At 35.4% G+C, this 25505-nt stretch overlaps 1 protein-coding gene across 5 annotated transcripts in view; it reads right to left on the reverse strand.

Annotated features, from left to right (window-relative positions):
* Positions 1-527: 527 nt before the first annotated feature.
* The window catches only part of TRRAP (transformation/transcription domain associated protein), a 102816-nt gene continuing 77838 nt past the window's right edge, over positions 528-25505 (reverse strand). For all 5 annotated transcript variants that reach the window (XM_075058757.1, XM_075058758.1, XM_075058759.1 and 2 more), the window contains 10 exons: positions 24522-24686; positions 21943-22033; positions 20118-20317; positions 19081-19342; positions 10755-10980; positions 9926-10143; positions 7020-7204; positions 5170-5373; positions 4000-4194; positions 528-1797 (listed from right to left, as the gene is read on the reverse strand). In XM_075058757.1, the coding sequence (XP_074914858.1) occupies positions 1513-1797; positions 4000-4194; positions 5170-5373; positions 7020-7204; positions 9926-10143; positions 10755-10980; positions 19081-19342; positions 20118-20317; positions 21943-22033; positions 24522-24686 (2031 nt within the window). In that variant the 3' untranslated portion in view covers positions 528-1512. The remainder of the gene's footprint in view (positions 1798-3999; positions 4195-5169; positions 5374-7019; positions 7205-9925; positions 10144-10754; positions 10981-19080; positions 19343-20117; positions 20318-21942; positions 22034-24521; positions 24687-25505) is intronic.

The raw sequence follows: 25505 nt of genomic DNA on the forward strand, positions 1-25505 counted from the left end.
CTGAAATCTCTAAAGAACCCGTTGACTGTTTATTAAAAAAAAAAAAAAAAACAACCAAAACCCCACATACATTTAAAAAAAAAAAGCCCACACACAACAGGCAGACCCATCCTTTGCTATGGCAATCAAGATCATCTTTGTTTTTGTGGGAATAGCAGAAATCCCCCAATAGAATTCATCTGCACATTTAATCTTGACCTCTGAACAATTACTTAAAGGCTGAATTTCTTGTAGACATGAAATAGACTATTCTGCTTGAAGAAAGACTTTCAGAAAATGGATGGTTAATATTAATTGACTGGCTAGGAAGACTACACTGAATGAAGAAATTCTTGTCATATACATACTTCCTATTTGCAGCTCTTCTGTAAACAAATTCAACACTATACATGAGAACATCACATCCACGTCTCATTAATACGGTCATCACCCTTTAAAATTTATTAAAGATTACACCTGCTTTGGGGTCTTTACTATTTAGCCCATAGTATTATATGAAAAACAATCTAAATAAAATGAATACCATAGAGAGTTTTACAAAATATTTATTTTGAAAAAAATCACTCTGTGCAAATTTAACATTCTCAACACCGAAGTTTTATAAAAATGCTAAGACAACAGAAAGACAAGTGAAACATTAAACTGATCTTTTCTTAAATTACAAAGAAACAGATTCATTCTAAAGAAGCTATTGTAATTCTAAACATTAAAAAGAGAACTTTTTAAGATTTTACTTTTTTTATCTATTACAGCCAAATCCATGTATCAAAGGATGACTTTTTCCATCCTTTTTAAAAACTTCCCCCCAAACACTGTCCACAACTAAACCAAATACCCAAATGGTTTACACTTTTACTGTACATAGCCTGTGCTCCAAGAAAAGCTAGCACGATTTGATCATCATTTTCTCAGTGCCTAACAAAAAGTCACCTCTATACATTTGGTACAAAATTCTCTGTACAAACCAACTTCGCTCATGTAAATTTGAAGCAAACTTAAAGGAAGCGTATTTATTTGTGCCTTCAATTTGGTATAATGAAGGGACAGTGATTAAGCAAAATTTCACAAAGTAAAATTCAGTAACTGGGAATACTGTCCCTTTTTTTTTTTTTAATAATTACTATTGTATAAAAAAATTATATACTGCAGGTTATTAGGAATGGCAGACCCTAAATCTAACAGTGCTAGTTTTATAGTCCTCATCATAAAATAAGATTTTTCTGTACATTATTTAAGTTTCCTTTCTTCACTTTAAGCTATTTGTGAAAGCAGTTGTTGCATATTAAACAACCTTTTTTAAACAGGAGGAAACGTCCCATTATGAAATTAAAAACAGTAAAATTGTCATATTACTGTAAACACGATTAAAATGAAGACTGACAAAATGCAGTGTGACAGATAAGCCATGGTCTGGAAAGCTTTTTTCACATTTTCTTAACACAATATATGGCTCACACCACAAACAGCAGCAAAAAAAAAAAATTTAAAAAAAAGCTATTGAAAAATTTCAAGTTACAGCCAGGGGTGCCAGGCAGGATCCATACGACAGAGATTATCCAAGCTATTTGCAGCTGCTACCAGAGTGTTGACTTTGCTTTCTCCTCCTTCAAACTGAGCAAGATTATGAAGTCGAGTCATGATAGCAGTAACAGCTTTTTGAACTAGTGAAACCAGCTGCTGGCTGTCCATATTTTCAGGTTGCCCAGCTGCTGAGAGTGGAGAGGAAGTATCTTCTTGTGTTTTTTTGTGCCATGCAATTATTTCATCCCGTAGCACAGTTTTTAGGATGCCATCAACCTATATGAAGGAGAAAAATAAGACTATTATATTTAATCCAAAGAACCATCAGGGATTACAGATTTGCAACTAGATTTTAGTCAACAGTATTTTGACACTCTTGTTCCCACTTCACAATCTCAGCCTTTTCAAGATGAGTATGGCTTCCAACTGTCTTTACTTTCCTCTCAAGGTTTTTCTTTTCATAAAAAGCTTTCATTATGAAAACACAACACAATGACTCCTACAGAAATGACAAAAATCCCATAAACTGTAACATATATTAAGATCTTCATACACACATACAGTCATGTATATTCTATTTTTAAATGACTCCACTAAATTTATGACTTTTCCCACACACATGCACACATACACAAAAGTCCTATGCAAAGATAAAGAGTGCTTTGCAAAGCTGGGGGTTTTTTTTGCACAATGATTACGCTCTCAGAGAATACTGTTTTCTGCCAAACAGGGAAAGAACATACATACATATGTATATAATACATATTTGTACATACATACGTATATATAGGCCAGTTCTATCCTTGGATGAAAAAGAAATGCCTGCAACAAATATTTTCTTGTTTTTTCTCATCACCGAGTTGAGTTACTGACATTTATCCGTCAACTCCAACAGTCTTGAGCTTCTAAAACAAACTTTTAGGTATCTAGTCTAAGCCAAACTCACTGTTTGCACATAAATAATAAAACATTTTATAACACATAGGCCAACATATACAAACACATATTAAATATATTTTATGGACATTTGTAAAAAAGATAAATGCAAAAAATGTTAAAAGTATTCCTCTTAAATCCAAAAGATAAACAACCTAAAGCAATAATCACCACATGCCTGAACTGAGCTGGGCACCCTTCGCTCCAAAAAGAATAAATGGGCACCTGCGCTCTGATCTTCAAGGAATCATAGAATCACAGAATATCTCAAGTTGGAAGGGACCCATAAGGATCTTCGAGTCCAATTCCCTGCTCCTAGCAGGACTACATAAAACTAAGCCGTATGACTAAAAGCATCATCCAGATGCGTCTTGAACTCTTGACAGGCTTGGTGCCATGACCATTTCCCCAGGGAGCCTGTTCCAGTGACCGACCACCCTCTCAGTGAATAATTTTTTTCCTAATGTCCAGTCTGAACTTCCCCGACACAGCTTCATTCCCTTTCCTTGTGTCCTATTGCTTGTCACCAGAGAGAGGAGACCAGTGCCTCCCCCTCCACTGCCCTCCTTGAGGAAGTTGTAGACAGCGATGCGGGCACCCCTCAGCCTTCTCTTCTCCAAGCTGAACAAGCCAAGTGACCTCAGCCGCTCCTCATAAGTCTTGCCCTAGGGAACTTTCACCATCTTGGTCACCCTCCTCTGGAGACACTCTAATAGTTTGATGTCCTTCTTACATTGAGGTGCCCAAAACCGCACACAGTACTCGAGGTGGGGCCACACCAAATTGATGTGGCAAGTCTAAATGGGCATACATCATTCAGATGTTGAAATTAGAGGCTATGTCTGCAAATTCGTTTGCATGTATAGGCATAGCTTTGCAAAGATGAAGAATTATCAAAAATATTCTAACACAGCTTTCTGTACTATAAAGAAAAAAATCACTTTAGGATATTTTCCATTTTTTAAAATGTAACTAGCTCACACCATAGCTACAGCACGTTACATGCAATGTCTTTCTGGTGTAAATTGCTTGCCTAAGTGCAAGATGCCTCATTTTTGGAAAGCATTAGAATTTAAAAGGAAGTTAGACAATGTCTCTAGTAAACTACACCCTGCTAAGAGCTAGAATCCATCAAAGTAACAGTGTATCTTCATCATTCTACTCCACTAACAAAGGGCCAAGACAGATTTCTATTCACAGATTATTATGAAGATTCTAAATGATGTTGCATTTGTCATTTTACTATTTACCACTGCCAGAATTTGTAAGGATTGATGAGGCTAGAGCACTGAAACAATCAGCCTAAATTAATATGTGTGGACAAAAAAATTAAATTAAGGGTAGAATTACACCTATCTTCCTCATATTCTTTCCAAAAAGGTGAATTGCAAACCTTTCAGCTGGCTTTTATGATGACCTTAGGGTAAGGTTTAAAAACAAATACTGACTGTTCAGTTTCTACCTTAACCAAGAAAGTGCTGTTAATTTATAAACTGCCAAATATAACATGCCTGCAAACAACCTTTCAGAAGGTATACAAACCTTAAAGTTTGGCTGTGCAAAGCAGCGAGCTACTGCAATCATAGATGCAGTCAGTGGACCAGACACCCCAATGGTCGTAAGAAATTCAGAAATGTTTGGCGTAAGCCGGAATGGAACTGGACGATTGGCATCCAAATCTCCAGTAGCATCGTTAATGTCAAAGCGAAAGTAAGCTACATTTAGCTTGCCAGTATCCTGGATTTAAAAGCAAGATGCACAAAAGTAATTAAAGGAACAGATTTTCATTAATGAAACCAAAAGACATTGGATTTTTGTTTACTGTTAATACTCCGAGTACAAATAGTACTCCAATAGCTTTTTACTCTTTCAGTCAAACAGTCTTTGAGCAAAAAAGTTAAAATCAAAGGCATGCACAAAGTCAGGTATGTATTGCTCTCAAAACGTCCCCTTACTAAATACACGTTATTGTAACATCAAACTTGAGTAATAGGTTCTTCTGTAGTATGGTCTATAAGGAGTCATGCAGATAGACAGATCTCCATTCTCTATGCATCCCAGCTCTGGGTAAGCATTCTCTATGCATTGTTCACTCTGGGTAAGCATCTGAATGCTTCTCTAGAGGGATTAAAGAATCTTAATTGTTAGACAGAGTATAGCACTCTATGCATTAAAATGGCATTAAGGCTTTAATATATACCACCCTTGCCCTACTAAGGTTGCAAGCCTCATTTTCAATGTTGGGTTAAAACAGAAAAATCACTACTAATAGGAGCTGTAGCTTGACATGATGGCAATGCTTAAAAGAGAACAGTATTTGAGAAAGGGCATTCCCCTTTAAGAAAATTAAGCTCTAATTTTTTTATTTTTTTTTAAATCTGTTTGACACAAGAGATATATTCAAACCATTATATTTGAAGGAGGGCTAAAAAGAGACTTATCAGTTACTTACATGAACAGTTCCAATATCTAAGAACAATTTCACAGACAAAGTTCTAAATTCTTACCACAGAAAGTAGAGTTGATGTCCACAGGGACTGCAGTTTAAATTACTACCTACATGATGTGCAATCACATATAAATGAAAAGCCTACTGAAATGCACTGTTAATTATATATGTCAAATTACTGTTTTGACTCATTTCAAAAGTATAGTCCAAATTTCCATTTGATCAAAGATGACAGCATGCATCTAGAACAAACTAAAGCATACCTGGGCAATCTGCAGCATTTCAGGGTTGAGTCTATTTAAATGAAAGATGAATTCTGCAAAGCCAATTAGGGCTAACTGAATAGTGAACATCTTTCGAAAAGTCCAGTAATCCGTAGCATTGGGGAATGTATGTAAAGCCCACTCCTTAAGCATACTGCGTGGCACCATGTTACTCTGTACTTCTTTAAGTATATCTCTGAGAACCTACATAGGAAAAATATTAGTTGAAAGCTACCATTTTTAACACGCTTCTTAGCAACAGACAAACATGCCAAAAGCAACTACCAAACTTCTCTCAACTGCTGAACTTGAACTTGCTGAATCCTGAACTTGGACACTTTAAATCCAACACTGTTTCCTGACTTCTTTGTCAAAACACGCATAATACTTTGTTAGCCCATCCTCTGCACAGCTAGAAAATATTCTTTATCTGAAAAGACTAAATTTTTCAATAAAAATCAGATAAGCATAAGAACTGCAAACAGGCATGTCAGAAAACCTGAAACTGAAAAGTTATATGACCTGATTTGAAGTATCTTCTGTTCGAGACTTTCAACTCACGATGCTGCACTTCCTTATGGGAAACTAACGGAACATACTCACCATTTTCTAGGTTCAGTGCAAGCTAGATACGCATTTTGCAGCAATAAAATAAAATCCTGTATTTTAAGCATAATAGCAAAATTTGAAATTATACATGGGACCTACAAAGCATGCAACCTAAAGATGGCTCTCTGCATGGTTTCTTCATATGCAGGGTAAAAGGTAAAGGATTTTTATTACACAAAATAAGGAAAAACACTGGAAAAGTAATTTGTATCATGTATTATTACAACAAAATTACCTCAAAAATACAAAAAGATAAAAGCTGAGAGGTCTATTCACCTGGTTCTGTCAGTGAACATTGTGCAATAGTTTTTTCCCCTAGATGGAAACATTTGCAATCTACCAAAATATTTAATCACTGTAGCATATACTAGCCTAATTAATTAGAAAAAGAAATAAAGTTAGGATCTGTTCTATTACACCAAAAAGCATGATAGTCATACTGACTTCAATTAAATGGCTGTTAAAGAGTTTCATAACCTGAAGGAAAAATTCTCAAAATAGAAACAGATGTTACGTAACACTTCATTTTATTTTGTAACAAAGAAAGCCTGAAAAGATAGTTTCTCTAAATTATGTCTGTGATACATTTATATTATGTATTTTCTAATAGCTGTATTTGAAATGGGACTTGCATTTTATGTAAGAATTTGCATTAACCTTATGATAAAAAAAACATAAAATAACCTTATTTATCACAATTGGATGTTTGATGGAGGTTACAGAGAGACGGAGCTTTGTTCTTTCCAAGTACTAGCATTTATTAGGGTAAGATTACTCAACTGTTTATATTTGACTTAGATGAAATGAATCCACTGGTAATTTTAGAAGATACATTAGAATAACATAGGGAAGTCTGCATCGAATACCATGCTGCAACTGCTTATGTAAATTAGGAATGCTGTTTCCCATGTTATCAATTAATTATTTTCAAAGCACTATATGAAAGGGCCAAAAAGCAATCAACACCTTGTCTGTTTTCAGTTGCAGTTACCCAAAACAACCTAGAGTAAAACAAATACAGTTTTTTTGAAGCTTTCCAAGATAATCTAAAACACTAAAGAGTAACGTATTCTTGGGAATGCATATAACAAAAACAAAATAAACCCCCCCAAAATCAAAACACTACCTCTGCAAAATATATCTAATGAGAGGTGAATGGTCAGGGCAGGGGCGGATTGGACACAGTATCGTAGAGTCCTCAGGAAAAGCCCTTGATTAAAATTCATTATATATTCTAATACCTGATGGCTAGCTTGAGTCCCCCGTGCTTGGACCGTTGCCAGTCTGTCATAGTAACGAGAAATAGGGTTGTCGTGCTCAATGCCTTTCTTGGCACAGCGTTGCTTATAGATCTCCACCAAGGAAAGAGAAGAGGGATTGTCTTCAACCAAACGCATCTGTGGAGAAACTGCTACAACACGGGGGACTAGGAGTAATTTCAGAAAGGTGAGAGAGGATGGTGGTAGGGGAGTGGGCAGAGAGAGCAAAACAAAACAAAACAGTTAATCCATAACCCAAATACTAAGAGAAGAATTAGCATTCAAGTATCAGCCCTTAAAACACAACTGTGCTAATCAACTGAAGTATACCAAGAGAAAACTTTTATTACTACACTCATAACTAATTCACAAGCTCAGTTAAAAACAAAGCATGTATGATAGCAGATTTTTTTTTTTAATCTTAACAGAAACATCTCAACTATATTAGCAAAAAAAATTGAGCACTCATTATTCTTCCTACTTTTCTTTATCTGCAGAAAAGAGGGTAATATTTTGTTCAGATGCAAATGGGTTTGTAGTATCTGATTACATGACACTGGCATTATGTCAATAAAAATGACTCTGAACAACAAAACTACTAAACTCAATAGGGTATTTAAAGTGATTCAGAAGAACAGGAGGAAAAAAATCTGAACATAGTTGAGGAACAGATGTTTAAATGATACTATTTGAAAATAACATAGGGAAGACATAAGGAAATATTCAATAATAAGAAAACTTAAGCCACTGAGCTTTCCCTTGATGAGCAGTAAACTTGCAAAAACCCTATTTGCACTTTCATGGAGCTCAGCAGATGTATCATCCTTCTGAGTCTTATGTGCATCCCCACCTACATCAAGACAGACAAGGCCTCTTCCATAGATAGCTTTTCCAGTGAGACTGCTTGTACTGTTTGACAGCAACCTCCAGTTACCCCCAAAACTGTTCTCTCATCATTTGTCTCAGAAGCTGTAATAATTAACCTCAGAAATATAGGGAAAAGTTGTTTAAATGCATTTAAATTGTTTGATGTAATTTCTTCAATCTTAAAGAAGAAAATGCATTCTGCAGAAGGGAGGGGTGTTAATGAGCTATTTCTTCTGGCCTGCTTCCATTAACCTCTGGCAGCAGAGAAATGAATGTTCTTTAGGTTCTTTCAAATAGTATCAAACACAAGGTACAGAATTATTTCCAAAAACACTATAGTTTAAAAACAGCTCTTTGAAGGAAAACATGTTACTTCACTAATCATGTTATATAGGGGATATATTTCTGTATCAATGGCCTTGTTTACCGTATTTTTCAAGGCTTTATCTACTGCATTTCTGTTATTTTGGCCTCAGAGCGATGCAAAATTGTCCTCATATATGTAGAGGTACTATATTTACCTTTTGTTATAACAAATCCCTTGGCTTGTACATTTTGGTCTTTTTCAAGTTAGAACTCAAATACGCATTTCTAACTCTGTAAGTGCAACTTGCATTATCTAGCCACCCAAGCTCATGACAGCAACTACATGTCAATAGATACTATTAGCCCAAATAGGAGGACTGATAAAGCCATACCTTTTTTAAAATCAGATCTCAGCACTTTTTAATAGGACAACAGCAAAGGAGCAGCTTTGCCTTAGCGTCTTTGATAAAAGTTTCTCTTATCCATAATATATTTCCTCCTCACCAACCAAGGATTATTAGAACTGACTAATGCAAGGTACAGAACTCATTTATATGAATTTAATAAGTGATTCATTGGCCTTCTGAAATGAAAAGCATTTATATATTAATATGAAGTAACTACACAGCTGTAAGCTGGTACTTGCCAACAGCCTTAGTATCTGGAAAACACAAGAGCTTAACTATTTTAAAGCATTTACATTAGTATTTGAACCACAAGCAGATCAAGTATGTCGCCAGGTGAGACTTGGATATTCTCTGTTCCTCAATTCATGAATAAATTATTTATAATCAACACATGAAAAAGCCAAGATACACAAGGAAAGAGAAAGAATTAAGACTGTGTGTTCAACCTTCATTCACTGTTCCTGTTTTGAAATGCTTATCTATGTGACCTTTTTATTACATGAGCATTTTGGCCATTTATACACATAAATCATATTGCAACCCTCCTTAACTGTCCTCATTAAGGCCTCCTTACCATTATGTTTGTTAATTCTGTAATGTTTAAGCATTGCCAGGTGGTGCTGTTGGCAAAGTGCACTCTCCAAACCAAGTAACCTTTTACGGGATCATAGAAGTACGCCCAACAGAAGTCCTGCATCCAGTATCTAGATTATGAATGGATTTTATCTGGCAACAACTAACCAGTCAGTATATATTCCTGAAAGTAAACATCACCATGGATATACAAAGTTACTTCAAAAATTACAAAGATATGTTCTCATATCAGAGAATTCAGAAAGTATATATAAAATTCAAAGCTCTACAAAAAAATTGTTTCTTCTTCTGTGTTATGTGGAAGAGGTAAAAGAAATTCAATATTTATATATTGCAACTGGAGGAGAAAAAGTTTTGTCCTGTCCCTCCCCAGCTGTGTCTAAACACTTCTTCTGAAGTACATGTATCTATTTCCATAGCAACAAATGGGCATGACTCTGCCTTATATAAGTTACTCAAAACTGAACTTTATACCATAAATGATGCGTGTAAACTCTTCTAAAAACACCCTAGATTGCCTGCAATCAACTCTATTTCTTCAGAGGGGTGCTACAATGCCAGAAAAGACTAATCACCTAGACAGATGTGAATTTACCTTCTGAATATTCAAAAACTTCAGTATCAGTGATTAGTAGCTGTCAAAAACTTTAGCAATTATAATCTTTGCACATGACATATATTTAAAAATAATATAAAAATCCCTCTTTTCAGTACCTGTAAAAAACAAATGTCTTTTTGTGGTTTCCTTCCTTTTCTCTAAGCAAGGGTTCAAAAGGCGAAGAAGTTGTAATACCCGCTCTTCTCTACGAGACTCTGTCAGGCAAGCATCATTCATTACCAGATACGGGTAAATCTTTCCATTATGGCCTCGGATATAGAGTCTTCTAGCTGCAGTATTGTGTTTCTGAACTATCTCCACTCTGGGCATAAACCTATCAGGAAAAAAGGGATATTAAAGCATCTGAGCCAATCTCCTCTGATATTAAATCATGACATAAAAAAAACAAAAACCAAAAACAAACGCCCAAAACTCCCCAAAAACAACCAACCAAAAAAACCCAACAAACCACCGAAGAAATAAGGCAGTGCAACTATATTACAAGGTACAATTCTATTATCTAGCTAGCCCATGGTTTCTATTTTGTAGTCAGAAAGCTCTTCTGTTTGATTTTATTTGTTTTTACGAAAACACAGTTCTCGAGCAAAATTAATCATTAGATCAGACCTTTATCACTATTTTGAAGAGTAGTACCTCTATTGACATCAAATATTCTCAACTAAAATCAACATAAAAGAAAACCAAATATACTCTTCATATAACAGTACAGTTGCTTAGTGAGACAATGTTAAATTACCAATGGAGCATAAAATAAAAAAATAAAGGTGTTATACCAAAGTATGACTCTATATATGGAATTTAAATATATGAAATATACACAACATCTACTTTTACAAAGTGGACGGTTGGAGGAGGTTTCCATTTTCGTCTCTGTTTTCAGATTTACAAAAAGGGTAAATTTACCAAAGGGTATTTTTAGGTTACCTTGCTATCTTGATGTAGTAATGTGTTGGCTTTGGCATAAGGAATTCTCCAGGTATCTCTACTTCTGCAGTTTGAGCTGAAAAATTACTTAGAAAGCGGCACTTTTCCTCTATGAGGAAGAACTTTGGAAGCTGTTTAGTTTTTGCCTCCAGAATTTTGATCCATTTCTTCAGTTTAGAGATAAGATTGTGAAGTTTCATTGACCCTGGCACACTGAAGTCAAAGTCTGAAAGAAAAAAAAAAATATATATATACACGTCCCCGGTATTTCAAATTCTATATAGGGTATTTAACTATAAAGTGTCAAAAGTTTGCATTTGCAAAGAGGTTCTTTCACCACATGCCTTCAAGCAAAATACTTTAAGGAGTTCCACATACAGCACACACACTTGTTACATAGAAAGGCATCACACCAGTTTCGAATACTATAGTATAACAGAAAGGTACTACAATCAGCAACTCACACAAAATAAGGAAAGCATACTACCAAGCAAGTCCAGCAGAGAAACACGGCTACCTATGAACCCTAAAACGCAAAGAAAAACTAGCAGGTTCAGACAAACACAGAAGAGACATAAGAATCATTAAGGAAGTGTCAGAGTGTAATTGGTATAGGATCATACAACAGCAACAACACTACAACAGAAGATGCTAGAGGAGAACAAATCGTACAGTTCAATAGTGCAAATCTAACACACACATAGACCTGTACTGCCTTTAAAAGACAGGTTCTGTTGAATATTTCATCTCTATGGAAAATCTTTTAGTAAAGTCCTAAAATTATATATAACTTAAAATTGTCAGCATCTGCTGCCTCTCTTCGGTACACAGCTTGAAAATACTATTATTTAGTTAATAGTGATCTTCCCAAGATTTTCCTGTTTTACAGTCATGTAAACCTTAGAAAAATACACTGTGAAAATTTCAAATACTGCTACTGTATTTAACTGTCTATATACTGCAACCAGCCAGACTGCATAGAAAAAAAGGAGCAACAAACCAATAGACTAGATGAGATCAGATCATTTAGTGAAAGAGGAAAAGTAAGCTTATTTTATAGTCTAGCACTATAATTTTCTGCCTGTTTCATTAAAAGTGATTTATTTATTTAAAATCAATGGAGGCTTTTTACTTTCAAAAGGGATGAAAGAGCCTCAACTGCAGGACAAGTAGTAAAACTGCTATTACTATTATTCTCCTATACTGAGCTGCAAGAAAATTCTCTTTATTCTTTCCTGGCTTAGAGAACAACTGCATGCCACCACAGGAAGAACAGATATGACAGCCTAAGCAAAAATGACAATATTATGCAAACAGCCTGCTCTTTCCTTTGCAACACAACAGTACTGCAGTGTGGAACTATCTCCTCTAGCCCATGTGCAAGTGAAGTAAGAACTTTCTCAAGGTCAATATGTGGTCTTCAATACACTTTGCAAATAATTCTGTAACAGAAATCACTGCAATATCAACAATTTTCTGGGCCAACACCAATGCCATCTTCTCAACACTGCTTTCGCTACAGTTTCAGAACACATACACAAATTAAATTATGGTTCAGCACTTCAGTACCACAACAGTGAGAGATTAAAGACAATCGGATAAGAAAATAAACTGCTCTTTCTGTAACCTCATTAGTTATGGCATCCCAAATTGTGCAAGTTAACAAACAGTTGAATTTTTAAAAACCACTTCTCTACCAGAGTCTAAAAGATGCCACTTTAAGTTCAATATGTTACAAGTGAAAAAGCAACAGCACAAAAGAAACATGAGAATGTCGATTCAGTATTTCTGAGATTTACAGCTAAAGCAGAGCAAACAGAAACTTCATTATGGTTCAATACAACAGAAAATTAACACAGTCTCAAAAATTAGTTTGAATCCTATTGCAGAACCTACGTTTCAGTATGTTACACACACAATATCTTCCTAAGTTGACAAAAAAACCAACCAACCCAAAACAAAACAATCACGAGTGCTGCTCAGAGGGGAAATTAATTTGACCACACAAATATACTACAAGCATCTATCTATCTGCAAGTACGCTAATCGTGAATTAAGTACATGCGCGCAGTAATTACTGCATATAGAAGTTTTTTTCAACCACAATTAAAACCACTCAAAACTCTGATTATCCACAAGGCTTACTCCTAAAAACAAGCTTACTATATATGTTCTTTTAGCCAGATAATTCTATACATACGCTCTTCTTCAAGTTCTCTTCTTTACATGTACAGGAACTATTACCAAATAAAATAATGCAACCTAGGATTGCTTTAATTTTGCCATTCTGTTACTTAGAGTATCAGAGAACACATAGCTCAACATATTTCATTGTGTATCCACAACATACTGATATGCTAAAAGCTTTCAGTGAAAATCTTAAGTCCACTAGCCCAAAACAGAGCAAAAAACCAGCACACAAAAAATCCTTTCCATTTCTATAAGAAAACAAGTCTATAATGAAAAATACAGTTTCATATTTACAAATGTTAGAAATTAGTAAAAGTCTGTAATATTCCCTTTTCTTTTTCTACCTGGTATGGGCAAAGCATCTATTGCAATATCACTGTAAAACGCTCTTATTATAATCCCAAGCCTACCCTCTAGTGAGCAGTGAGAGTAAATCATTTCATGAAAGTGGCAAAATTATTGAATCATTTATCTCCTGAATCCCTGAAGTGCAGGAAAGTATCCCCAAATTGCAACTAGTTTTTGTGCTAATGTGAATCACCAAAGTAGTAAAAATATGCATCAATATATATTCCTTACAAAAAAAGTTAGTCAGTTTACCACAAGAATAGCTCTAGTTTATTGAAATGCCTATTTTAGGATTTTTCTGTTGTTCTGTTTCCCAGTGGCAGATGGGAAAAACAGAGAGTTCAATTAGTCTTTTTGCTCATGTCACAGAGAACCCATCTGAGAAGAAAAATCACTTCAGTTGGAAGAAAGGGAAATACAAGACCAGCCATTACTTGTGTACAAAGTCTCTTTGCTTTGCAGACATCTTAATCTATATAAATAGTATTTCTGTTTAAAACAAATCCACTTTTTCCAGTACTTACTACTGGAGAACATCTTCTCAAGCTAACACATGCTGGTCTAAAATACCTTATTGCTTATACCATCTTTTCCTAAACGGAATAGGAAGTTTACCTCCTCATCTTTAATGGAGATATTCACAGAAGACCATGATACTTTACAGACTGCATTTCAACTGAGGAAGCTTGCTCTCTGTTCTCAATGCTGCTAAAGATTTTACAGTGCAATATATGTATTTCAAACAAATACGGTCATTCAAAGTCCTGAACACCTCAAAAATTGTTACCTGAATCCATCCAATCCAGCATAATTGGCAAGTTCTTGCCACTCTCACTGAGAGGACAAACAGGGGGCACAATCTTCCTTGCCAGTGAGACAGATTTAAAAATTCCTGATGGTTCTTAACATTCGAACTAGATAAAGCTTAATACTTTCTGAATGAGAGCTATACCATCATTTCTCATGAAGCTACACAAAAATAGAATACACTTGAGTTAGCAAAACTAGAATGCCAAACCCTCTGTCCCCTCAAAGCCCTCGACCTACAGAACATTAACATACCATTAAAAAACAAAGAAAGAAAACACCTCCAAACAAAGCCTTAAAAAACTAAAACCAACCCTTTCTGCTAAATTGGTAGAAAACCGTTCTAATCAGTTCATGCTTTTCACACAAGAATAGCTCATTTGCAAGGTTTTAAAGATTATTCTGACCATAGACAAAGCTGCTTAAGAAAGTTCATGACCCAAGGATCTTCAACTAAAGAGCCAGGACACCCATCACGTAAGATGCCACTTTATGACTGAAATGTAAGCTTAGCTTTGCAGAGAAGTTCAAATCCTTTATAAATATGATACTGAAGAAGATCCAAGCATTCTCCAAGAGAGAGGAGATGTCTTGCTTTTGAAGTATTATTCAGACATTTACATACTCTGTACTTTCCCAAAAATTCTTTTTAATCTCACAAGAACTTTTGGAGAGCACCAACAAACATGAAAAATCTCAGTGACAGTTAAAGCAGAAATACAAAGCAGGACTTCTGGTTTATCAGTCACCTCCAGAAAACCAAGACTGCAAAGACCAGACCAAGGTCAAATACAATGCTAACTCCAATCTCTTCACATGGATTTTCTGGATAACGTCCTGTTATCTAAAAATTAGAAGGGAAGTAAAGAAAGAGTTACCCAAGTGATGCTATGCTCACTCTTGAGAAAAAAAAAAAAAAAATCCTTAAAAAAAGCTGAAAATTACTAGTAGAGCTCTTTCCCCTGACCTCTCCCCACACTTCAGAGACACACCAGGACTTCAAGCAGCTTCCTTCTGATTACAGAGTTTCCATTAGCAGTAAATAATTCATTGTGCTGGGTGCCAAAACTCTCAAGAAAATTATCATGCCCTTTAAGGGTATACTTTGGAATTTTCCATTCGTATTCAGCGTGAGTGGAGAGATGGTTGCAGAAAGAAGCCAATCCAAACGCTAAACTATCATCTGCCCACAAATGAACAATTGAGGCATTTTTTTCTCTTTTCTTTGCTGAGAGAGGTCTCAAAGGGAACATTTCTCAGCATTTGCCTGTTCTTTGATGTCAAAGGTTCAGCAGAAAAGGAGAGAAGGAACAAAGAACAGATGGTCAAAGAACTATGCATTTGAAGTTCCAGAAAAAAAATTTCAAAGTAAAATCTGGTTTTAAAATACATAACGTTCGGATGGAAAAAGATGACCTATCAAAGCTCCAACAGTCCAGACTACTGCAGACAAAGTATTTAGAATATAAGAAAAGGTGTGAGAGTCCCCAGTGGCTCCAAACAGAATCAAGATGCAACTCAGATGTTGATGGAAATGATTATGCAACCAAACATAGTTGACAGTGTCTATAAAACATAGCTGCCAACATTAATCTAGAAATAAATGAAGAAAAGAGTTTACTCCAAGACAGCTCCTCAGCTTGGATACTTTTGAAATGGAAGACAACCATTGTAATTATCTGTCCATCATCTAAATGCAATTGGTACTGAGAATCAGAAAAACAAACAAACAATAACATTCTAGTGAGACAAAAGGACACAGTAGGCATGATTTACAAATGATTTCTCATAATGTTAAGACAGCCTTTGTTATCTTCAGCACAGTAATTACAATCCTATTTGTTTATTTATGTGCATTTTACTGTTATTACAAAATTAATAAAAAACTTATTTTCATTTTCTGCATAATGAATTGAATTACAAAAATGCATAAGTATATCGATCAGTTTAATTTCTTCTGTTTTCCCACACTTCATTTGTGAATTAAAACACTGAATTTATTAGATTAAAATAAAATCAAACCTAGCACTAAGCAAAATAATTATTTTAATCCTGTAGACATTCACATTTAATCATACTTGAAAAATAAAACATGAACTCTTCAACACAAAAATATACAGAAAGTAATTACTTATTATTAAACTAAAGTTTACTGAGAAACACACCGCATTTGATGACTTTACACAATTTTTATGTCCAGGCCTATGTTGTTGTTCTTTGTTTTATATGTTGTTCCATATAAAACTTTATAAAAGCTGTGATTAGACAGCAAACCTGAAAACCTTAACTGCTGTTTATATATCATAAAGACATGCAAAAGATACACAACAGCATATAAAAACCGAAAATCCTTTCTATTTTTTGTTTTAACTAAAAATGGTAACTGAATTGTAACTAAACTTTCTTAATTGTTTCTGAAACGTTACTTTAGGTTTTGCAGACTTGAGCGTGGTGTTGCACTTAGTTTTCCTTTATACTTTCTGAAACCCCAGATCTCTCTAACACTCAAAGGAAAGAAACTAAGAGATACTATGACACACCAAAAATAACTCAAATCCAACAAAAACTGAGCATATCAACAACACTTAACAATCATAAAAAAGTAACTATACTGCTACTGCAATGGAAAGACATATAAACCATTATTAAAAATGAAAAGCGAGTCCAAACTTGTATTAAATGTAGAGTTTTTCAGTTGGAAGGGACCTACAACGATCATCTAGTCCAACTGCCAGACCAATTCAGGGCTGACCAAAAGTTAAAGCATGTTATTAAGGACATTGTCCAAATGTCTCTTAAACATTGACAGGCTTGGGGCATCGACCAACTCTCCAGGAAGCCTGTTCCAGTGTCTGACCATGCTCTCGGTAAAGAAATGCTTCCTCAGGTCCAGTCTAAACCTCCCCTGGTGCAGCTTTGAACCATTCCCACACATCCTATCACGGGTTACCAAGGAGAAGAGATCAGCACCTCCCTCTCTACGTCCCCTTCTCAGGAAGCTGCAGAGAGTGATGAGGTCACCCCTTGGCCTCCTTTTCTCCAAACTAGACAAGCCCAAAGTCCTTAGCCGCTCCTCACAGGACATTCCTTCCAGTCCTGTCACCAGCTCTGTTGCCCTCCTCTGGACACATTCAAGTACCTTCCTTCACATCCTTAAACCGTGGGGCCTAGAACTGCACACAGTACTCCAGGTGAGGCCACAACAATGCTGAATACAGGGGAATAATCCCCTCTTTTGACCGGCTGGTTATGCTGTGGTTGATGCCCCCCAGGATGCAGTTTGCCCTCTTGGCTGCCAGGGCACTCTGCTGACTCCTATTGAGTCTGCTGTCAACCTGCACCACCAGATCCCTTTCTGCAGGGCTGCTCTGCAGCCACTCCTCTCCCAATTTATACCTGTGCTCAGCGTTACTCCACCCTAGGCAGAGAATCCAGCATTTGGATTTGTTATATTCTATTCCATTAATCATTGCCCAATGATTCCACCCCCCCACCCTGTATGCTTCCATTAAAGACACATAAAATGTTTCTACTTCCACTTCCCTCCCTAGTACACTTCATCCATTAAAAATCTAATCATATGGTTCAGGACTTTCATTATCTGCTGTCATGCAACTGTTGTGCCTCAGAAAGGACATCATGCGACACATAGCGTGCACAAGATATGTAGGGCATATCTACAACTGGGTTACTTTCACAAGATTCCCATCAGTTCACTTATTTTCACAACATTATCAGTAAAATGCTTGAAAAAAACACCGCAAGTGTATTTGTCAAACTCTGTAAATGCTCATAGCTGTGTAGACCTCAAATAATTTTAAGTTAAGGCAACTTTATGCAACTTAGAATTCTATCAACAATAACTTCTCAATGCAAGATTCACTTTTGCGGAGGAACCAGCTTGATGTGGAAAGGCGATTTTTTCAAATCACTATAAAACTAACATGATAGAGTTTTAACTCATGCCAGAATCATCTAAGTCTGAGTCCCAGTAGGGTAAAGAGAAAAGTAGATTTAGAAAAAGATGAAAACCCAGATCTTCACAAAAATTCTAACTTTCCAGTTCTGAACAACTACTAAGTTTGAATTCTTCTGTTAAAAAAATAAACACCTATATTTAACTAATCATTTTCATCTAATTCTACAGTTACCTTTAAGGAAAACCTGATGTAGTTTAGATAGAGAGATGCAAAATTCAAAATCCTGGCAATCCAAAACACTGATGCCAATCAGTGTCACCTTCTGTCATATACAGCTGCATGGCCTTAACACTTTTCATCAAATATATCAAAGCCACACTCTACTGTCTATAAGCTTTGCTTAGAATTTTAAATCAGCATCAGGTACTCAAACATGTAACTCCACTGATAAAGAGAAAACGAATGAAACAAAAAAGCTACTTTCCTTAAGTATGTTTGTTATTAGATCTGATCAATTTACCTAACGATGTAAATTTGTTTAATAGGATTTTTATAATCTAGTTATCCAAAACACTAAAGTAATCTTACTCATCAGAAGCAGGCTGTTTTGAAAGACTTCACAAAATATTGTCAGTTTGGAGTTTTGGGGTGAAAAATTCATTAAATTCTGGCATCACCATAAAATAGAGATCATTACTGCCCCTGATCTATAGCAGGCAGTTCTAAGTGAGTTGCAAAAATATTGTAGTGAAGTAATCTAATTTATCTTTAAACACATATATGATTTGACCACAGTTTTAGATAATAAAAATACAACAGTATACTCATTCTCTATGTTGAGGTCTGTTTTTCACTTGAATTATCTTTATTACTCCACAGAAGACTGGAACAAACTATTTCAGGTTTGGTGAATGACAGAAAGGTGCTGTTTTCTATATTTTCTCTCAAGAAAAACATTGGAAGAAGAATAGAAAAGCAGAAGGCCTTCACAATTGAACTTTGGAGGGGAAATTTCTCTGGAGATTAAAAGTAACATTTAAAAAAACATTTTAAACATTTACCTGTTGTAAATTGCCCTTTTAACTTCTGGAACACAGGATCTTGAGCTGTTGCCTGTGCTCTCCTAGCTAGTGACTCTGAGGCTGCACTAGAAAACATGGTGGACACATTAGAGACATTCTCAAGACCTACTCCAAAAGTGCTGACTAACTTCTTGACAAAATTTAGTGTATGGGGAGTGATTTTGGCATCTGAAACGGCTCCACTTTTCTCAAAGGCAACTGAATAGCACTTTGCCAAGCCCTGCTGCAGTTGTCTAAGAACCTAAGGATTGGGAAAAAAAAAAAAAAAGACAAAATAGTCAGGAAGATTAGGCCTTCTGATTTGACACCAAGTATTTATTTCCACACTACATTTTATATAGTAAAGTTATCCTCTCAGAAACATTTATTTAAAACTGTATTTTTAAATTGCATCAGATGGTCAGTCAGAATGACACAGCACTGATTCTTATTAGCACTGCAATTGAACAAACTGAGCAGTGGAAATGCTGCATCACAAAGTATACCTTGCTCTTTCAACAGCAGCTAAGTTTTAGATTTCCTATGTTGTGATATATTAGAAAATGATGTGATATAAGGAATCCTTCAAACAAACACTGTGCTAGGTAGACAGAACAGAATAGCCTGACACTCTGAGAGGCAAATAATAGAAGTGGAGTGGCATGTCCATCTGCAATCTGTTGTAATTCAAACTTCGGACAATAATCATCACCTGTCACAGACAACCAGATCAAGAAGAAAACTGGTATCTGTGAAACTTAGTGCAAAAATATAAATTTTCAGTTAACACAAGCAACAGCTTAAGTCCTAGAAGCATTTATCAAATTAGATAGTTTGGGGAAACCTCTGTATTGCTTCCAGAAGTAACCAAGATCCTTAAAATTCCAAACAGAACAATCAGTTCTACAAATCCATCAGTTTACTAATCAAAACAAATAGTTATGTTTTAATGTTTAAAAATAACTCTAGATAAATATTTTGCAGTTAACTTTTCCTTAGAGGATACACATGTATGAAGGTGTATTAAAGCCAAATACCTCTTCATGCCAATTCTCTCTGAACCAGACCATCTGATCTACAATGCCTTCCAGAGAAGACAAAAGTGTTGGATGTAATTCTCGCTGCATATGCATAATTCTGCTGCATCGCCACATTGGTGCAGTGGCTCTGATTGGCCCAGGATCTGAAGCAGAGTGGGACTGATTTCCAACTGAACTTGGCTGTTGTTGCCCGGAATCTGGAAAGTGGAAAATGTAAAAAAAAAAAAAAAAAAAAAAAGTAAAAATTACCTTTCATAAACTTGACATAAGCCTGCATGACATAAAATAAAATGTTCCAAGAATTTGCTTTAGCTTTGCATTAAGTATTAGTGTATTACCTAGTGAATTTCAGAAAATCTGAGAAAAAAAGTGGTTTTTTTTTTTAGAAAGTAAATTTGGTTTTTAGAAAGAAAATTCTGCTCCAATGCCTGTTCAGTGGTACAGACTTCCTAAAGTTAAAGCAATATAAACACTCTTCAAAAACTCACAGGAGGTATAGCCTTAGCTTTCACACTACCTAACCATGCTCTTGAAGTAACTGACATTGTTTCACATAGGATCAAATTATTTAAATTATGGGGGGTTTGCTTCCTTCCCTTTTGGGGATATCTCTCACATGTAACTGAAGAATAAACATGCTGGTGCCAATAACACACAAATTGTTGTAGAGCATATCTTTTAGTACAATTGACCTCTTGCATTACAACTATATCAGTCAGTGATTAAGCACAGAGTCTTGCTTTATCAGATGACCCCCCACTACTTCACACAACCCACCAACAGAGCAGTAAGTTTGTGGCAGAACCTCTATGAAAATATTTTATTGGTTATCACTAATTGGGCACGTAGCAATACCAAGAATTTGGCAGAGAAACCTCTGTCGCTGGATATGAATGTAGTGAAGTATTAGGGTATGCAGGCATCTCCTCCTCCTCCAAAGGAGGACCCAAAGAAAAGTAAGACATTATTTAATTACTGCACTTCAAAATTTTATGCAGAAATTTAATGAATCAATTCCCAAGTGAAAAGGGCAATTAAATAAACAATGCACTTTGTAACAAAGAATACACAACAGAAAGGAGAGTTCTTCAAGTAGCTCTCCTGGGATTCCCAGGAGATTATATGGGACAAAAGAACAACTAAACTCTGTGGCATCATTTGACATAACAATTCTAAATAGGATTTGTTCTTGGAAAGAAAGGTGTTGTGCAAGTTGCCCCACCTCCCAAACATTTCTTCAAAGCCAAAACTAGTATTATTTTGTGTGAACTTAGATGCTTATTTTATTTGAAAATTCACCATAAGAAGTTATTATGGAGACGTTAAAGTACAGATTATTCAAAGCAGTTTACCTCACTTGAGTTACATAAACTCATCTTTTATAAAATTATTTTTAAAGGTTTGAGTCATTTGAAAAGAAAACGAATGTTGCATGGTTCATTCTTCCAACCAAAATTAGACTAGAACATCTTAGAAAACTATGATGCTCTTCTGTATTTGTAATCCAAGAATTTTCTATCTCTCCACCAATTCTTAAAGATAAAAAAACCAGTAAAGAACATGGGTTCTCAATAATTAAGGTGACATGAGAACAAAGGAGATGAAACTTACTCAAGAAAATTCAAGACAGCTCAAGCCATCCATAGATTTAACTTCACAGAAACAAATGAATGCAAGCAAAGTGTATCAAGAATTTTCTTCCTTAGCCTTGATAAGTTGGTATGTTTTCTAGAGAATCTATTTTCCCAGTAAAATCAGGTGAAACTCAAAATAATAACTAAGTTACAAAGAGCCCAAACAATTTGATCATTATCAAGCTCACCACTTTTGTAGCGCTCTCGTTGTTCTATCTTCAAGGTCAAATAGAGGGTCCTGATAGGGAAGTAGACAGCTTGAGGATAGACTCTTCCCACCTATTTGGAGATACACAATATTTCTCAGTTAAGGAAAACTGACTATAGTTCAGATCAACACGTACAGATTCTCTTTGTAAATGAGTGCAATTCGGTAATAATCAGCTCCTTGTTTTAAACAACCGTTTATGGAAAACTAGGAAATTAAAGATTCTTTCAGTAACAGAAACCCAAACAGGATGAAATGGTAACTCCACACACACTGACAAGGCATTACCTAATTAAGGCTTCCAGATCATATTGCCTAATAAACCTGAAAACAGCATAATGCCAGGGTACCAGCTGGGCCAGCTCAAAGATCTTACTCATGTACATAATGGAAGAAAAACAGACATAATGACAGCAGTTAGTCTTTAAATTAGGCCACAATTCCCAGCGAGCCCCATGATACTTGATAAGAAAACCCATTAGAGAGTAACTTTACTCCACCTAATTGTGGCACTTAATGTAAGGGGATACCAATTTCACCCAAAAATAAAAGAGACTTTATGGCCTCCATTAAAAAAAAAAAGCTAAGGAGATATTAACATTCAGCATCCACTTTAAAATTTGTAAATCTCAGTATCTATTAAAGGAAAGAAACAATGTGTCTAAGTACTACCCATGATAAAGCACATCTTAAGACATGATTAGAGGCTTCTCCAGCCACAATTTTATTAAATCATGGATTCTTTCTCCATCCAAATGGGTATGGTAAGGGGTAGAAATTTTGCAATGGCATTTAACTGTTCAGTAACATGGTATTTATGGTAGATTACTAACGTGACACACATATGCTTCATGCTGTAATCGAAGAGTAAATTATTTGAAGAGAATTGTAAGTTTAGGTTCTAGTACTTCTGCAAACTTAGAGTTTTAAACTAGTAACACAGAAAATTCGGTGTTTTTTTATTTTATATTCCTTCTATTGTCCTGAAGTTCAAAGGCAAGATAAACAAAAATATCTGTGATATTTATGAGCCTAAGCTCCGACTACAGTAAGACTTCCAAGTAGGCACTCATTTCTAAAAATTTTAGACATATCTCAACAAATAAAAAGTGTCTAGAACTCATTGAAATAATTTTTTCTGTCTGCTGTCAGAAGACAGCTGAGCACATTGGTATTGCAAGACAATACTAAGCCACATGTATCAGAACTTTTGCCTTAGTTACTTTGCTTTCTTAAGCTGTTTGGGTGCATGGTCTCTTCAGACTTTCATTTTAATTTTATGGAGAGAGAGAAGGAAACATATGTATACATATGCACGCACATACTTATCTAGATTTATGTACACAAGTATCAATGCACATGCAAACACACACGGACATATTCTCTCTGTACAAAAACATACATTCTCAGAGTTTTGAAAGAGCAAAGACAGGGGATAGTGTAAAAGCAGCTGGATATCATAGAACATCCCAAGTTGGAAGGGACCCATATGGATCATGAAGTCCGTATCTCAAAAATCAGGAGTGGAGGGAAGGAAAGAAAAACAATACGTGAGGAATTCAGCACAACAGCTGCCCTATGCCAGTTTTCAAGAAACAGCAGAGCACTGCAGACAGAAGTGGCCTGGGGTACAGGCTACCGTGAGAGCTTGTATGTTCACCTGTACAATAATAGGACTTCACAATTGTTTTACATTAACCTGAATGAACAAACATCAAAATGTTTCCAGCTTGTGCACATGCTAAAACAGAGCTGAAGTTAGACCATGAACAGTTAACATCTCTGAAAACGTTTGAACCCTGTTCGCACTGAACAGAAACAAAACTGTATCTAAAAACACATTAACAGAAAGATGTCACTTATTCTCCCTTAGCCTACAGACATGCTTAAACCAACTTTATACCGAGATACAGGTGTATGTTCTATTCTTAGATTCTGCTTCAGAGCAAACAATAGGCAGTAAAATCCCAAAGCACAATTAATCAAAACTCATATCTGTCACTTCAGAGGTACAAATCCAGGAAGTCAGTTTCTTCATCTAACTCCTTAAACCTTATCCTTATTTGTCTAATCATTTGTCATGCTAAACTTCAAGTGAAAATTTACAAAGCCCTGGTAAGATTTCTGATGGTGACAGACAGAGCCTTGTTTTTTAAAATCAAGTCTAATAAGAAACAAAGCACTAATGAAATAGTTTGCCCTTTAGTCACTAAAGCTAACAACTCTTCATCCCTGCTCCTAAGTTACAAGCCTTTAACTATTTCTAAATGCGTTCTATAATGTTCACAAAAATGTAATAAATAGAATTCCAGAGGGAAAGCTATAATGTCTCATGCACACATGGCATGCAATTTCACTGGATTTAATCTCATTAAGTAACACTCACTTTGAAATTTAAAATATTCTACTTATAGAGAGAAATTACCATTTTTTAACTCATCAACAGTTGCAAAAAATAGCATTTTTAAAGCTTGGCATTTTCTTAATTTGCTTTGAAAAATATTTGTATCTCATCTTGAAGACAAAGATTACAGACAATAATGTGATTATCTTCTGTACCTGACTAATAAGGTTCAGAAGGAGTTTGCCCTCTGAGCCAACCAGGCATGTCAACAGCTGTGGAATCCAGGCCAACCACTGAATGGGTGGGACACCAATACAGTACTTGTCTACCGCATCTGCTAAGGTGTTCTTATCATCATCAAAACTCAGTAGCCAAAGAACCTAAAAGAGAATTTCAAGAGGACATCTCAGCCCTTAAATTCAAGACACATCAATCATTATGATGCACAAAAACCCACCAGATATCTTATTAATATGATAACGGAGTCCTTCTAAGTGTTAAAGTTGCCTCAGACACAAGAGCTTACATTCATTATGCCTGACCAATGTCATTTTTTCCCTTAGAAATAATATTCAAAGGATGTAAAAAATAAACGTAAGTGTACTACTTGCTATGAAACAAGACAGAAAAAGCAAATGAACATGACTGCATTCCACAAATTCTTTGGGGTTTTTGTTGGGGGAAGGAGGGAGGGTGGAAAATGAGGCGTATTTGTACAACCTAAAATATGCTATTCAGATAATTAACTTTGATGCAAGAGCTTGAGAGTATTTCTTTGAGTGCTTTTAATTATTTTAACTGTCCACCCCTAATACTTTTTCTACAGTTTAATTTAAATGCAAATATATTAAGCACTGACTAAAAATCACTAACAGTTACGCAACCAGACAGGGAGAATAACAAACTTCAGAGTGCTATCGAGGCCACCTTTTAATCTAAAAAAATATTTTCTGTGTTTGTTTCATGTTTCAGATTGTCTTCCAGAGTCTGCTATAATTTTTTAAATTTTCTTCATGAGAGAGATTAAAGTAAATATGCCCAAACTAAGAAATACATACTACAAAGAGGTTTTTTTGGCTGAAATCTTGTTGAATTAGAGTAAAAATTTACAGAAAAGGCTTATTTGGAATAAAATGCAACACTGAGGTAAAAGTTAATATGAATTATCCATAGTAATGATAAACAGGCATCAAATTATG

This window comes from Buteo buteo, chromosome 27 (assembly GCF_964188355.1).
Source record: "Buteo buteo chromosome 27, bButBut1.hap1.1, whole genome shotgun sequence".
Classification (NCBI taxonomy): domain Eukaryota; kingdom Metazoa; phylum Chordata; class Aves; order Accipitriformes; family Accipitridae; genus Buteo; species Buteo buteo.